The sequence below is a fragment of the Gastrolobium bilobum genome, unplaced genomic scaffold (assembly GCF_033153095.1).
Source record: "Gastrolobium bilobum isolate Gb01-03AN ecotype WA unplaced genomic scaffold, APGP_CSIRO_Gbil_v1 utg14709, whole genome shotgun sequence".
Classification (NCBI taxonomy): Eukaryota; Viridiplantae; Streptophyta; class Magnoliopsida; order Fabales; family Fabaceae; genus Gastrolobium; species Gastrolobium bilobum.
In genome coordinates, this window is record NW_026897963.1 from 23,281 (window position 1) to 41,485 (window position 18,205).

At 34.6% G+C, this 18,205-nt stretch overlaps 1 protein-coding gene across 1 annotated transcript; it reads right to left on the reverse strand.

The window, feature by feature from the left end:
- Nucleotides 1-1,180: 1,180 nt before the first annotated feature.
- LOC133311816 (actin-interacting protein 1-2-like) lies at nucleotides 1,181-13,334 on the reverse strand. The gene is made up of 6 exons (XM_061512924.1): nucleotides 12,804-13,334; nucleotides 11,732-11,893; nucleotides 10,895-11,081; nucleotides 5,106-5,528; nucleotides 2,828-3,235; nucleotides 1,181-1,703 (listed from the first exon to the last, which is right to left on the reverse strand). The coding sequence occupies exons 1-6, from the start codon at nucleotides 13,193-13,195 to the stop codon at nucleotides 1,446-1,448; spliced, it is 1,830 nt and encodes a 609-aa protein (XP_061368908.1). The 5' UTR covers nucleotides 13,196-13,334; the 3' UTR covers nucleotides 1,181-1,445.
- Between the last annotated feature and the right edge of the window lie 4,871 nt (nucleotides 13,335-18,205).

Below are 18,205 nucleotides of genomic sequence, written 5' to 3' on the forward strand. Positions count from 1 at the left end.
CATATTTAATACGAAAGTTTACAATCTCTTTTCCTCTTTTCTCTTCACCGATCACCAAAAATCATATGTTTTTTTTAATATAGTTTCTAATATTGAATGAGACAAAATTATCTCATATACATCCAATAAAGTGGGTTGAATTCACTTATTTTATTTCTCTCTCTTATCCTTAATAGATTACACATATTTTTTTTTTGTGTGTGCATGTGTACGAAACAATTTTATTTCATGCAACATGATAAACTATATTCTCTTTTGTTTTTTTTTGGTATAAAAAAGACCATCTTTTAACTTATTTGTTTTTGTGAAGTCAAGATTGAAACTAGATATCTTCTAGGATTTTGTGCCTTGATGCAGGCAATTGTGGCTTTGCTACGTTCATTCCCGTGCTTTCCCCTACTCAGTATTTACGCTTGATTTCAACTTTTGTCCCTCTATTTTTGTTTGGGTTAATGATTTCTTCTTGGCACGAAGAAGATTTTCTTTTTCCTGCTAACACAAGCAGTAGTTGAGACCCACTAAAAACATGTGGAACCCATCTGTTTGTTGTGTCATCGGGAGAAAAAAATCTTCGGAACCATTATCCTTTCTTGTTTATCTAGGAATTTGGTCCCTCTAGTGTGAGTTTTTTGAGTGCATATGCCTCTGTTTTTATTATAGAAATTAAGTACAATGGTTAAGAGTTTTTCTATAAGGAAAACAAATCTCCTATTGCACGAGACATATTATCTCAATGGTTAAGAGTTTTTTTATAGGAAAATACAAATCTCTTATTCCATGAGACATATTATCTCATGTTGCAGAGACAAAATATATGAGGCCCACTGTTTAAAAAAAATAAGAGGCGGAATTTTCAATCTGAGTGCAAGAGGAGAATGATTTCTCCAGCAACATAAACTCATTCCCCTTTACAAGAAAATTTTTGACACTTTATTTTATCAGGTGAAATCCTTTACTAACCCCACTAATACAGAGTGGACTCAGTCACAATCCATGCTTCTTCATTAAGTAAATAGCAGAGGTTAGGAATTGCACTTAATTGCTCTATAATCAACTGCCTAGAGGAACAAAGATTGACCTAATGGACCTAATTGAAACTAAATGGAGTAAATTACTTGGATGGGCAAAATAAAGGGACCAAAATTGCTATTTCATTACTTGCATTGATATTTTGCTTAGACAAAGACAAGTTATTGCCAATTTCTTTGGAAATAACTAAGACTTCCCCACCACTGCAGATCTAAATCCAGCTCGGATAAAGTATCAAGATTATCGGTACTATGAAAAACCTATCAAGAGTTGACAACAGAAAACTACTGTAGTCTTGACTTTCTTTCCCCCTACATAACCATTGCAGAACATTGAAGATCATCATATGATACAGCACAACTATCAATTTCTTATCACAAAACTACATCATCCAATGGGAGATTCTGATGCTAAGTTTATTCTGAGATTAAACTCCAAACACGAACACAACCATCCTCTCCTGAACTGACCACTCTTTCCTGATCAATAAAAGTCAAACCATAAACTCCACCTAAATGAGCACCTTTTATGGTTCTGCGGCTTGATGCTGGCTTTCCAATTTCATATATAATGACACATGTATCAAGTGAACCGGTAGCTACCAGGCTGCTATCAGGTGACCAAGCCAGGCAATTAATACGTGCTGTGTTAAACAACATGTTATTAAGCTTCACCTGAAAGAGAAAATTTTCAGTCAAATGCCCGCTCAAGAAAGGAAGAATTTATTCTCAGTCAAAATAGCTAAGAATTTCAGCAACTATCATCTATGAAGTACATGAACTTGAAGAAATAATCCGTGTCTATGTTGGACACTTTGTGATGGATTCATTTCCAACACGATGTAAAACAAGTTGACAACTCAAATTCTGTTGTGTTTTTGTAGGGGATGAAGCACTGTTATTAAAAACCTGTCTTGTAAGAGATCTTTAATTGTGTGTTTAGACATATCCGGCGTGTCCCTTACGTAAATAGTCAACATTTAAACGCTAAACTTTCTTGCAATTATCCTCACAACAATAAATTATGTCCCTTACATATATATGGATTTCTGGTATATGTAACTTAGCATTAACAACACTGAATACCACCATTCCTCACATGTAACATGGTCTATTTATCAAGCCTTGTCAACAAAGGTCAGAAATGGGTATAGCACTTTTGTGATGTTATAGATTAAGCTAACCTATAAGAAAAGGGGGAAATATACAGCGTCTTTCCCTTATCTATTTCTTTTCATCAGAGTTTATTTAAAAACACATATCACCCTTCCCCCGAGCAAGTGGAAGTGTAAGTGCCACCTTTACAAGGAAGGTTAGAAATGTAATGCCCCTCATAATGTCTCCTATATCCTCAAAATTGGGAACATTAAGTTTCAAGATACGCCTATATAGTAAAATTAATGCTTTTTGACGAAAGGGGAGGTAGGTTTCTATAATATGGTTATAATCAGTAAGAAAGCCGCATGTAATATTCAAAACTAGGGGGAAGGTTTTTGATATTTGGCCATAGCTTGGTGGAAGTTATTGCAATCCCCCCTTAAATAAATAAAGAATTGTGGCCACCCAAATGAATTCGCTCATTATGTAAGCAAGTTAGAACAAAATCATAAAGCTAAGTTGCTAACATACTTGAAAATTAGACGCACACATCATGATGGCTCAAGCAAGAATACTACAATCAAGAAGAGAAAAACAGATATATCTTATTTCAAATAGGAAATATTGGTATAGGACAAACCAAAATATTCAGGCATGAAACACTTGAACTTCATGTAACAATCATTTCGGGCTCAAGTTACCTCTTTGGAATCACGGTCCCACACAACAGCTTCACGATTCAAATCAGCTGAAGCAAACATGGAAACGTCTGGAGAATATCTGATTACACTGATGGCACCTCGGTGCTTCTCAAGGACGATCTGTTCTGTAAGTGTATCTCCTGAGACAGAATATACGTGCAACTTACCATCTTGCCCACCTACAATTGCTTCACTACCATCAGGTGAAATAGCAGATGCAGTCACAACAAAGCCCAGGTTTATAGTAGAGACAATGTTTGAACCGTTAAGTAAGACAATCCCAGATTCAATTGCAATGAGAGCAAGTTTAGGGGAATTTAGTGCAAGGCTCAAATCCTTAGGTTGACTTCCAACATCAACATGCTGAGCAGGACCAAAATTATCCCCATCAAGAGGAACTCTGTATACCTTCATTTAATACATTCAAATTTAAATACTGTCAATTCAAGGTAATAATCATCAGTGTTTAGAATGAAAAGAAAGCTCAACTTTCATTAATGCTTATGAAGAAGTAAAAGAAATAACTATACAAACAATTGACTTGTGACAAGATTGACAGCCCAATAATAATTTGCTCCTCGACGGATTAAATTATAAAATCAAGAAATCAACAAGTTTACTTCAACTACTTGTAAGTAAAAGATCAAGGAAATAACAGTAAAAAGATGAATTTTACAGTTAGCATTTGAATATTTGTTAACACCAGAATTATTAATATCTTCTTTTAGTTCTTACCATTTATTGTAGTCACGGAACTCCTTGAAGATCTCGACTACTTCTAATCATTAGTGTGCGTATTTTGGTTACATGTATATATATTCTTTAACTCAACATCAACATCAACATCAACAACACCTTTATCCCAAATTAATTGGGGTCGGTGGTAGATGAACCCACATGAAAGATACAAAACGGTTGAAAAAAGTTTAAAAAATAAAAAATAAAAAAAATAAATAAATAAATAAATAAAAATTAACAAATAAAATAAAAATATAAAATAAGATAAAATAAAATAACAATATATGTATATATAAATAAATAAAAGTAAAAAAGAAAGGGACAAGAAGAAGTGGGAGAAAAGGACTAAAAAGGGACCATCTGGAACATAGGAATAACAACGGGTCTAACCCTCCACCATACTTATAGCTTTTCTCCATTCCGTTCTAAGACATACTGTCCGCCAATCTATATCCCACTCCATTAAATCTATATATTCTTTAACTATAGTATTAAAATCCATAAATTGAATGCATTGTATAGGACAACTTCTAATTTATAAAAATTAGACTCTCATTTATTTATTTTTTTGACAAAGTTAAACATATTGTAGTGTATCGCATGTAATGTATAGGTGTCTTCTGTACCAAAAAAAAAAATAAAAAAAAATGTATAGGTGTCTCGAATCTTTCAACAAAACAATTGTGCAAAAATGGTGATAGTTTAAACTGCTACTGTTCTTTGAGAGTATCAAATTTTCTCCACATGCATAGATTTATTGTGAGATAGAAAGACATAATAATTGTTTCTAAACGTCAAAGGAATATGCACAATATGCGGGAAGTTCCTTTAGATTGAGTAATAGCTCGGCGTTGAGTAAAGAATTCATTTGAAAGATGTCCTGACTGTGGATGTATGATCCAAACAGTAGTTTAAAACATCAAAGAAAGCAAAACAAGAAGCATTAAGAAACAATTCAGCATTCAGAACTGTGTTTAAAAAACTTGATCCGAAAATAATAGTCACATATTTTGAAATATCTCCATCTTATAAATTCCCATTTCAAAAAAGAAATGGACTTCTAACAGCTATTTAAGAAGAACAAAACTTCTTTTAATTCCAATTTGGAAGTCAAAATTATGATTTGGTAATAATGATTGAAGACTACATCTAATTCATGTTGAACCTGCAGTGAAATGCACTAGTGAGCATTGCTTCACAAATATTCATTAAACACCATTATAACAGTTGCAAAAATCAGAGGCCTAGACCTAGATTCACATCAGATATAAACAAGTTCAACCTCTAATACCGGAACCAACGTAATTGATTTTGCATGTACTTTCAGGATGATACATAAAAATAACAGATTCCAGGTTTGGCTATTACCAAATGTAATTCAAATGCAATCAGAAATATTTACCACATCTAAAAATAATTCAGCAATCACAGTGAAATTAGAAGTGAAGCTTCAGTCTTTTATATGGGCATCAATGACGAAACAGATGGACAGAAGATGTATCTACATGTTATTTTTTATGCATGCAAATTTATCAGTTACCTTGTTGTCAAACCCAGCAGTAATGACTTCTTCTTCGCCAGCTGCTAATAAGTGGATAAATCCAAATTGTTTACTCTCAAACTTACCACTGTACCCAATGCCTGGAATCCATCTAATGATCACTCCATCATAGCTGCTGGACAAAAGCATCTTTTCACTTCGGTTGAGCAGAGTCAAAACGGTGACATTCTTCATGTGACCAGATAATGACAATGGGCTTTTATCTAAATCCTTAGCAGAATATAAATTAATCGCGCCACCAAGAGAGACAGTAAGCAGATGATCATTCTGCCAAAGACAACCAACAAGCATGTCTTCCACACCCCCAGATTCAGTACATGCCAAAGTCTTATTTACTGTTCCACTACCGTCCTCAAGAATATTCCATACTTTCGCAGATTTGTCAGCAGACACCGTAAGAACCTGGAATTGATTGATATGTAATTTAAACAAGAATGAAAATAGCAGCCCTGAACATCGAAAAGCGCACAAGTAAGATGTTAAGAGTGCAACACTCTTAAGAAATGACACGAAGAACAGAATACCAATTTTGTTTATTATTCAGATGAAGACACATATGAGCCATGTGTCCTAGCTTTATACAACCACTTGTTTGTAACAAACAATGCCACCTAAGACTAACTAACTAGCCATCTCACCTTTACATGAGTAACAAGTAACCGAATATTACACTATAAGAACAACTACAAGAATGCAATGACAGTAAGGCAACTAAGCCTTTTAGGCAGTAATGAAATCCTTGCTCCAAGAGGAAGCACTTCTCAACCTTGAAGACCTCTTCGTATCATTCGCCTCTGCTTGTAAAGGAACCTTGTCCTCAAGGTTCAATCCTGGATAAAGCTGTTTTAATTCTGATTCCTCTTCCCAAGTAGCATCTTCGGGTAAGGCATCAGACCATTGAACCAGCCATTGTCGCTGCTGTCCAGTCTTGGTGCTGACAGTCCTAGACATCAAAACAGCTAATGGTTGCTGCACTGGTAAGTTGTTATGAATGAGTATAGGAAAAGTTGGGACTAGGTCCTTATGATCTCCAGAAAAGGTTTCAAAACAAAAACGTGAAAGGAAGGATGAATCTTGCAACCATCTGGTAGTTGCAATTGGTATGAAACTGGACTCAACACTCGAGTAATAGGAAAAGATCCAAACTACCTCTTGGCCAATTTCTGGTTACTTCTTTTAGCCAAAGAAATCTGTCTATATGGCTGCAGTTTAACCAAAACCAAATCACCAACCTTCAGAACAATATCCTTTCGATGTCTATCAACTTGGATCTTCATTCTGTTTTGAGCTCCTTGTAAATGCTTCTTCAAGTTAGTCAACAACTCATTCCTATGTGACAGTGTGACATCTACTGCCTCCACCCGAACTGATCCTTGAGGATAGTGAGGAATCATGGTTGGAAGCTTCCCATATAAGGCCTGGAAAGGAGTGATGCCAATAGAAGAATGCACAACAGTGTTATAGTGCAATTCTGCCCAACTCAGATAGAAAGACCATCTATGATTCTCATCATGGCAGAAGGCTCGAATATACTGCTCCAAGTATCTGTTTGTGACCTCTGTTTGCCCATCAGATTGGGGGTGATATGAAGTACTAGTTCTTAGAGTTGTACCACTATTCTTGAAGAGTAATGACCAGAATTGACTGATAAAAATGCTGTCCCTGTCCGAAACTATAGTTTTAGGAAATCCATGAAGTTTCACTACAATATCACAGAATAATGTAGCCACTTTAGCTGCTGTATAAGGATTAGCCAAGGCTCCAAAATGTGAAAACTTAGTTAACCGATCCACCACAACTAAAATCACTGAAAATCCCTTAGAGAGTGGCAACCCTGTAATAAAGTCCATGCTTAAATCCTCAAACACTCCTTCTGGTATGGAAAGAGGTTGTAACAATCCCAATGGAGGTGTGGTAGCTGTTTTAATAACTTGGCAAACTGCACATTGTATAGTAACATCTTTTCTCATACTGGACCAATGAAAGGATGCAGACAATCTCAAAAAGGTTCTAGTGATACCAGCATGTCCCCCAAGAGGTGTAGCATGAGCCTCATTAATTAACAATTGACAGATTTGAGATTTGGATCTCAACAAAAATCTATGTTTATGATACAAGATACCTTCTCTTACTGTAATATTAGGATCATTGTGATTTCCATTTCTGATTTTCGAGTGTATTTCTAATAACTCAATATCAGAAACATTCTCCTCCTTAATTTGATTGACAACATCAAAAGTGACCTAAGACAAAAGGGATAAGATGTTACCTGTATTGTCCTCCTCCTCATCCCTTCTAGTTAAGGAATCAGCTACAATATTAGAAGCTCCTGGCTTGTATTCGATTGTGAAGTCACATCCCATCAACTTACACATGTTTTTTTGTTGTTCCAAAGTTTGAATGGTTTGAGAAAGCAACTCCTTCAAGCTTCTATGATCATTTTTGATTACAAACTTGGACCCCAACAAATAGTGTCTCCACTTCTTCACAGCTTCAGTCACTGCATACAGCTCCCTTACATAGTTGGAAGCTAATCTCATTCTTACCCCAAGCTTTTTGCTAAAGTAAGCAATTGGCTTGTTCAATTGGAGTAAAACTGCTCCAATACCTGTTGCCGAAGCATCTGTCTCAATGATAAATGGCAAGGAAAAATCAGGCAATGCCAAAATGGGAGTGAAAGTCATAGCTTGTTTTAAGAAAATGAAAGCTTCATTAGCACACTCATTCCAAGCAAATGAATCAGCCTTCAACAGATCAGTGAGTGGGGCTGCCAAGGCTGCATAATGCTTGATAAACCTCCTATAATATCCAGTGAGGCCAATAAATCCTCTAAGCTGCTTAACAGTCCTTGGTTGTGGCCATTGTAACATAGCTGAAATTTTCTTAGGGTCAGCCTTCACTCCCCATTTAGACACTATGTGCCCCAAATAATCAATCTCAGATAAAGCAAATGCACATTTGCTCAGCTTAACCATAAACTGGTTTTGTTGTAAACATTCCATAGAAACTTGTAAATGCCCTAAATGATCCCGAAGAGAAGGACTATAAATCAGGATGTCATCAAAGAAAACTATGATGAACTTCCTCAAATATGGCTTGAACATTTGATTCATGGCTGATTGGAAAGTAGATGGTGCATTGGTTAATCCAAAAAGGAGCACCAAGAACTCATAATGTCCTTCATGGGTTCTAAATGCTGTTTTAGGAGTATCATGGGGAATCAATCGAATTTGGTGATAACCACTCCTTAAATCCAATTTGGAAAAGAATTCAGCACCTTTCAATTCATCCAATAGCTCATCAATTGTGGGGATTGGGAATCGGTCCTTGACAGTGATGTTGTTGAGTGCTCTATAATCAATGCATAATCTCCAAGAGTTGTCTTGCTTCCTTACCAATAAAACAGGTGAAGAAAAGGGGCTGTGACTTGCTTTAATGAATCCTGAAGCCAAAAGTTCAGCCACTTGCTTTTCAATTTTTGTTTTTTGATGATGTGCATACCTATAAGGTTTGACACTAACTGGTTGTGCTCCTTCAACTAAATGAATAGCATGGTCACACTCTCTCGAAGGAGGAAGACCCTGTGGCAACCTGAAAACAGCTTGGTATTTCACCAAAATATCCCACACCTCAGAAGGCACTTGGTTCTGTAATGACAGCAAGTCAGGTAGCATTTTATCTGCCTCAGTAACAGGTTCACTTGCTGCTAAATAAGAACATTCCCCAATTGACTGTGCAGTGTCCTTTTTTTTATTGTCACCAGATAAAATAACCCTGTTATGATTCCAAACAAATTCCATGGACATGTCACTATAATCATGGATTACCCTGCCTAAGGAACTCAGCCAGATGATTCCCAAGATGATTCCAAGATTAGTAAGTTCAATCACCCACAAATCCACCACAAAAACTTGTCCTTGTATAGACAAAGAGACTGCTGGGCACTTCTTGTCACAAGTGAGAAATTCTCCATTGCCTAAAAATACTCTCATCCTGGGTATCTTAACCATATGGAGGTTCAATTCTTCAGCAATGCTCCTTTGGACAAAATTATGAGTGCTCCCTGAGTCAATGAGGATGGAAACTAACCTCTTCCCTAACAGAACTTGGAACTTCAAAGCTCGAGGATTCAGTTCATTTTCCATGGAATGAAGAGCTGCATCTTGGGAGTCCTGATGAGCTTGATCAGGCTGCCATACAATTTGCTCCTCTGCATCTAAGTCCCCATCATCACAATCACCCACCAACATAAGCATCTTAGCTTTGCAACGATGTTTGGAAGTCCACTTGTCATCACAAGTGTAACAAAGGCCCATATCTCTTCGTTTTTGCAAGTATTCTTGAGACACCCTCTTGTATGGAACATTAGACGGTAAAGCTGGAAGAAAGGGTAAGTTAGGTAGTACCTGTTTCACTGAATTGGAAGAAGAATGTTGTTGCTCCACGATAGAAATTGGTTTAGGAGAGTACTTCTTATTACTGTAAGCAGTAAAAAAACCTCTTAACTCAGCAAAGTGAGCCTCATACGTAAGAGTCAATTGCATAGCTTGGTGTAAGGAGGTTGGTCGATGCAGCTGAATTGCTCTTTTCAAATCTGGTTGTAAACCAGAAACGAAAAAACTCATCAAGACCTCATCTGAAAAATCAGTCACTTGATTGATCAGGGCTTCAAAGTCACGAATGTACTCATTAAGAGCTCCTTCCTGAATTAGCTTGGATAGAACTCCACGCAAATCCGTGTAAGCAGTTCCTCCAAACCTGTGTTTCACAGCAACCTTCAAATCGTCCCACGATTGAATGGTACCTCCATTGAATAACCATTGGAACCACGGTCCTGCCATGCCTTCCATCTTCATACCAGCCAAACGAACCTTCAAGGACTCTGGAATATGTTGCAAACCGAAATACATCTCTGTTTTGAAGATCCAACCCACTGGGTCAGTACCCATAAATGAGGGTAATTCCATTTTAATGGACTTCATGATGTTTCGTGGATCACTAGGATCGTACCTTGCATGCACTACTCCAACATTCTCAATGCTCGAAGAACCTGATTGAACTCTTGCATGTACTTGTTCCCCCGTTCGATTATCTCCTCCAACGATGGCTGCATGTATCTGTTGTAATTGGGTATTGATAGACAGAAACTGACTTTGATGATCGGAAAACTTTTGCTGGATCTCCTCTAGACTGCTATCGATACGTTGCTGAAAGGAACCTACTTCCTCCGCTACCTCTTGAAGTCGCATATGCAACGTGAGATTCAAGAAGAAGATGAAAGCACCAATGTTAAGAGTGCAACACTCTTAAGAAATGACACGACGAACAGAATACCAATTTTGTTTATTATTCAGATGAAGACACATATGAGCCATGTGTCCTAGCTTTATACAACCACTTGTTTGTAACAAACAATGCCACCTAAGACTAACTAACTAGCCACCTCACCTTTACATGAGTAACAAGTAACCGAATATTACACTATAAGAACAACTACAAGAATGCAATGACAGTAAGGCAACTAAGCCATTTAGGCAGTAATGAAATCCTTGCTCCAAGAGGGAGCACTTCTCAACTTTGAAGACCTCTTCGTATCATAAGATCAAAACAATTTCCTCCTTACATGATGAGATTTGTATTTGCTCATAAGTTATTATACTTTCAAAAATATAAATATCATCAGTCACCGCTGTAATGTACCTACCCCCCCTCCCCCTTCATGGAAGTCTACCTGAAACGGTAAGATTCAAATGCAAGCAGGAGCTCACCTGTTTACTGTCAGGACTCCAGCTAACAGCATATATGCTACCTTTGTGACCATCCTCTGCGGACAACTCTCCAAGTTTATTCCCTGTCTTTCCATCATATATAATACCTTTCTTATCTGAGCTAACAGTAATAAATTTGCTCCCATCTGGAGAAAATCTAACACAGTTGATGAAATTCGAATGGTCCCTGCATATACAGAATGTCTTCTATGACAACCTGAATAAGGAAATGAAAACCAACTCAACCCAAAACATTTCTTTCATGCTAAAACTCGATCTTATTTTCAAATGTAAAGATTTGGTAACGCCATGGTATAATACTCTTGGAGTCTTGGTCATACAATATAAAACTACAATGAAGTTATCTTCATGCATACCATAGTGTCTTTCCGTTTTATGATCATACAGAATTGACATCAATGCATGCTTCCTAAAGATAAGGAAGATTTCCTGCAATATACTAAATTATGAAATGGAAACAACACCGCTCTGATTCTTGGCCTTCATCTTGACATGAGTGGAGTTCATGTCTATTTATATAATTTCTTGATGTGTCAACTGCCTAGTAAAAGACATACATTCATTTTTGTGTGGGTATGTGTGCTTAAGAGAGAGAGAGAGAGAGAAACTAAGAAGAAAGAATCAGCAAGTATAATTAATACCTTTACCAATAAAATAGAGATGCCAACTCTAACAGAAACGCCTTTCATAGAAAATGATAATACACTACCCCCTTAAAAAAGAAGACAAGGGAAAACAAAATGAAAAATATATTGAAGTATTTATCCACCATGAAATCAGAGAGAGATATATACAACCCCAGATAATAATACTTACCTGATGGACATATTGAACTTGAACGGTGGACCATCATAAAAATTGGCTAAAAAATCTTCTCCACATGTGACAATGCGGAAAGGCCTTGTTGGTTTGAACGCACAACTTAAAACCCGCCGCGAATGGCCATCAAAATCACCAACAGTGGAACCTGAATCCCACCTTAAAATGCAAAATATATGAAAGATGCAAAGAGGGGTCAGGTGTTGAAAAGACGGAAGCACATTTGCACATGCATGCAATAGCCAATTCTTCTAAGAAAAGAGGAACGAAGCTCACAACGTGCTAATTCAAATTCAAGCATTATTAGTTGGTATCCTTGTATAATTTACGAATTAAGTCATAACTAAAAAAAAACGAAAATGATGTACACAAATTCAAACAAATTAATATCATTTCAAAGTTAGGGAATGACATAGTAACATCCCTCCAAATCATGCAGGGTCATAGGAAATAAAATTTAAATACTCTGAAATGCATGGAACTTTAGCCCTGACTAGGTCGTATAGACCATAGATGCCACAGTGTAGTTGAAAATGTAATTAACTGCCATCAAACAAGGAAAAACACTCATTTTTGATCCTTCGATTTGTGTGCAAATTTTTCTTTTTCTTTTTAAATAAGTGTGAAGTCCACCGTTAATTGAGTCACAACAATAATGCAATATGAGAAAATCACTAGTTGAGTCATAAAATTATAATAAAAACAATTGTTATGAAAAGAATTTTTATACTATTTCCTTGGTCTTGTGAGAACAATAATATTAGTTTGGATACTCTACTAGGCATGGTCATATTCACAACACGTGTAGCAAGTGCTTATGTCACGAAGAAATGTGCTTAATATTTAAAAAATAAAAAGGTTCTGGCCAATGTTGTTACTTGTTAATATCCACTTTTCCACCACACTAAAATAACGATATTGAAAATTGAGTTTCCAGTGACTGTGACAGGATCATCCTATACAAAATTCATCTCAATTCAAAAATGATAGAATTACAAAAGTGCAATTTAGAGTATGATTAATAAAATAAAATAAAAAAGAGAGGAAAAAAGTAAGAAAAGATTGTTACATAAAGGCGCGAACAAATGACGTGCCCTTGCCTTCTCCACATGCGACGATCCTCAAGCAATCGGAGGACCACTGAAGGTCATCGATCCGACCCGAGAGGACCCGGAACTCGTTCTTCAGAACATAATCGTTGTGGGTCCCCCAGATGCGAACCGTGCCGGAGACGTCGGCGGAGGCGATCCACTCGCCGTTGGGGGAGTAGCGTGCCACCGTGACGGGGTAGGCGTGCTCGCCGTACACGGAGACCTGAAGGGGGTTGTCGAGGTTGCGGATGATGACGGATCGAGCGGTGCAGTAGAGAATGTTGTTGGATTTGGGGTCGCCGGAGATGAGAATGCCACGGCCACGCTCGGTGGAGGGTACACACGCGTAGGTCTCTGAGAGGGTCGCCATTGTGGATTTGGAGTTCAGTGCTTTGCTCTCTGCACATTTTTGTGGTGTGAGTTATAGAGAGAGAAAGGAGGAAGAGAGAGAAAGTAAGTCCGGGAATGGAGGACGACGTTTTGAACAAGTTGGCGGGTAACAAAACGGAATCTTCTGCTCTCTAGTCGCCACTCACATTTTCCATTTTTTCTATCAATGATGTTCCACTTCCATAGTTCCCATTCCTAAATTTTTTAATTTTTTTAATGGATCAGATTTATCCATTTTATTGTCCAAATATTTTTTTAAAAAAAAAATTAATAAGGCAATATAATATATTTTAAACTCACTCTCACTTCATAGATCCGGTAAAACATATATAAATTTGTATTTAAAATGGCAATACATATTTTAAGGGAGGGTTATATTGTTTATTAATTTAATTTTTTTATTCTTATTATTTTATTATTATATATAAATCAACGGTTTCCAATATAATAATATTTTTTCGTTATATATCTCTCACTTATTTTTCTCAACTAATTACACTAATTATTTATCACCGTTGATTTAAATATAATCTAATAGTAGTAAAGATAGAAAGATTAAATATGTAGACAATATAATTGTCCCTATTTTAAGTTATGATTTATTTGTATATGAAAAGGAAAAAATATTTATCCTTTTAAATGATAGTTATTTTAATTAAAATTAGTATTTTTATTTAAAATTTAAATTAAAAAATGTACTTTCTCTTCTCATGATTTTCATTGTATATCTTTTTACTTAAAATGACACAATTTTATGTTTTTTTTTTTAAATAAATACCGAACTCAATATTGAATCGATTTTCATCAACCCATCCAAAAATCGATCCAATCCAATTAAAATTTGCGGGTTTTTTTTCAGTTTTCAATTTATTCGATTTTCGATTTTTCGGCTCGATCACCGCGGTCTGAATCGGTTTGGATCAGTTAATGAACACCCCTAGAAACATCAATATCAACATCAAACAACACCTTATATCTCAAATTAGTTGATGTAGATGATAGATGAATCCAAATAAAATAAATAAATAATTTTTAAAAAATATAATATGATGCAAAGAATCACTTATTTATTCATTGAAAATGAATGCAATGGGTTTTGGTCTTTTTGGGTGGTGCATATAACACCTCAAATAATTAAAAATGCATTATTATGATTTAATTGTGGATTAGAGGACTTAATTGGTGAAAATCCCAAGTTTCGGGTGAAAATACTCTCGAAGCACAAAATGGTAATTTGACGATTACTGAACCTTAAAATCATGAAATGGTATAATTAAATATTATTTAGCGAAAAATAATGTTGAATTTAGATTCAGAATGAAATTTGGAAGTATATAGGCTTTTTATGGAAAATTGATATATTGTGATTTTTAGCGGATGAAATACCGCAGTATAATTTTACAGAGAGACTCAAAAAGTATATAAATATTCTAGGAATGGATATATGTTGAAAGAAGTGTTTAGAACCAAGAGAAATAATTATTTGATAAATTTTGATTTTTTGAAAAAAAACAGTGAGTTTGTGAATAGGGACAAAAGTGAAATTATGCAAAAATTGCTTGAAATTATGAAAATACATTGTATTGTGATATTATTAAACTAAAATTGTGCAACGTGAATTTATGAAAATACTAAGTCTTGAAATTAATTTAGGTTTCAAGAAAATTAATAAATAAATTGAATTTAGAAATTTTAGAAACTTTTATAAAAAGTCAAAAAAAATAGCTATTTCTGATTGGTCTTGAAATTAGCCTTAAAAGCTTGTCTTCTTCCTTTCTTTTAAGTGTAATGGCCGAACCACCATTGTAGGAAGAGCTTGATTTGCAACTTTTTTATTTTTACACCGAATCAAGAAAGTTACAACATTAAAAATACCCGAAATCTATTGGTGATCAGAAATCCTAAAAGAATTTCTTGAGAATGTGAAAGTATGAGGAGATCCAAGGGTGTAAAATAACATATCAAAAGATGGAGATTTATGGACAAATAGTCCAGTTGCAGTTTTAAGAAAACTAAATGTATCTTAAGTTGGTAAAACGTCAAATTGTGTATTTGTGCTTCGTTGGTTTATGGAACCACTTAGAAACTTTAAATGGATATTGTATGATGTTAAACAATAGTGTTTATGGTTCTGCAATAATTTTGAGTTACAATCATATTTTTGAAAAATATTGAATACATACATTTTATAAACGTAAAGATTTTGTAAGTGGTATTAAAAAGAAATAATTTTACCATGTTTTTAAATGAACTATTGTGATTATAACTATGCTTAATATCATAATTGATGATTACCGATCACAAACGGGTTGTTACAGTGCACTACTCTATAGATGTATAATTATTAATAATGACATATAAATATTGTCAAAATAATAATATAATATTAAATTATGAATATGGGATAGGATCTTTTAACATTGATATCAAACTTTTAAATTTGACATTAAATCTTAATCGTTGATTTTTTATTAATTTGATAGTTATAATTTATTAAGTTAAAATTATTAATTAATTAGTAATTCTCAATAAATTATAACCATAAATTGACAAAAATCAACGGTCAATAATTAATGTAAATTTGTGTCAAAGATCTTATCCCTATGAATATATATGCACTTAGATATATAATTATTAATATTGATATATAAATAATAACATAATATTAAATTTTGAAATCATTTTTGTCAATAATATTCCTCTTCTTCTTCTTTTTCTTTTCACTGCAAAAGCAACATTGGTTGGACATCAAAATTGTAGTTTGCCAAATATGTTGACATAAATTTTAAACCACCCGATTTAATCAAATTGTAAACGCCTTTCCAAACACGTTATAACACTTAACAATGGGTCAAGTTTTTCTTTTTTCTTTTTTATTTTCTTTATAACTTTAGTCATTTAGCACTATACCTAATCTCATAATTGTGTTCTCTGTTAGTTGGCTAATCTTTATTAGAGCTATAGTGTTTTTTCTTTTTTCTTTTTTCTTGTCTTCAGTAGCAGACTAGTCCCTTTTGGATTAAAAATATAATTAAAACGAGTTTCATAGTTGAGAACAGAAAATCAAAATTTTAGATAAGTAGATAAATAAGGGTAAGATGGCAAGTTAAAAAGAAAAAGAAAAAGAAAAAGAAAATAATTAAAGAAATTTAAAATCATTAAATGATAAAATAACCTAAAAATAGTTAAATAAGACAAGTTATTTTAATTTTTCTTTTATGTTTATCAATAATATGCATATCAATTCATAAATAAATGTATACGTTGGATTAAGTTTTCATATAATCAATTTAAATAGGTCATGTCATTTTTCTCAAATTGCAAGTCTGTAAAACGATAACGGATTCTTTCATGTTAAAATTTGATGTAATTTGATTATGTGAAATTTTTATGTTTATATTTTTTTCATATTCATTAAATAAGTGTAATCTAATTATCATTAATAAAAAAAATAGATACAAAAATTTTACATAATCAAAACACGAGAGAATCAATTCCTTCGACAATCTCGGTCTACCCAACCAGTAATCAACTTCACTTCTCAGCCACCTGTATCAATATCAACCCACCAAGTTTGCCCGCTCAATCGGTGGTTGCACTGTAGTTTCAACTAATCCAGAAGTTTCGACCACTTTGCGAATATGGGCAATGTGTACCACAAAAATTAATGTGAAAAGTGTAAATGTCAATTAAGAAACTTAAAGTGTGGCATGAATTATTCTGTTTACTCTAAGGGGTGTTTGGTTCAAGTTTTTGGAGAGATTACCGGTAATCCTTCTTTGGTAAATGTAATTACCACGTTTGGTAGAAGGAATAAATTACGATTCCCGAATATCCAAGGATTACCGGTAATTTGATTTATAAAGAAAAGTCACTATTCAGATTACCAAAAATAATATGGTAATTCGGAATACCAATCAGAATACCAAGTAAAGGGAAAGCACAACAATAAATTTTGAGACAAAAATACCCCAATACACATAAAAATCTAGACCCAATCTATCAATTACAAAAGTAAAAATAGTTTGGGGTTATTTTTGTAAAATAACCTCATATTCCAAGTCATATTTCGTTCTAAACCAAATATGGAATCAATAATTTTTACCCAGTATTCCCGGTAATATTTTGGCGAACCAAACACATCTTTCGTAAGATTCTAAGTAAACTCAATTTCTACTGAATTCCCATTAATCATGATTCCCGGTCACCAAAAATTTTCTCCTGTATCAAACACACCCTAATGGCATGCTAACCGAGAAACTAAATGAACGTTAGGAAATATTAGGAACCGAGTCACGTGACGATTTCTTTCCCCCTCTCCAGAACTAATATGCTATTTGTGGAAAACGAATTTAATAAAGGAAAAATATCGGCTTTTTGACCCTTTTGCCCCTCATTAATTAATTAATAACCAATTTGCCCCTGATCAAGAACTATCCACCAACCTGCCCCCGTTTAGTCGACTACCTTGCTGTTTTAGTCGAGCAAATGGTCAATCTTCAAAAAGTGGACTACCGCAAATTTAGTCGACTAAAAAATCATCTTAATCGACTACATTTTTGGGATATTTAGTCGACTAAGTATCGATATTTAGTCGACTAAATGTCGACTGAAACCCTATATTTTCCATGTTTTCGGTCTCATTTCGATTGTTGTTGTTGTGTAAACCTAAATAGCTCCCTTTGTTCATGTGTAATCCTCTCAATCCGATTGTATTTCATCCCACAATCTCTACAGACCTAATATTGTGAAATCATTGTCATTGCCCAATTCCAAACCCCAAAATCCGAACCCAAACCCCCAATTTCAGAACCCAAGTCCCAATTTCGTGAGGAAGATGAGCACAAGTCCAAACATGTATGTGACAATGATCTACTATGATGGAAAGCATTATGAAGGCCCCAATGGTGTTCAATTTGAAGAAAAACGAAAATGTTGATAATCAAACGGGGCACTACATACAATGAGTTAAAGGAGAGAATTCAGCAAA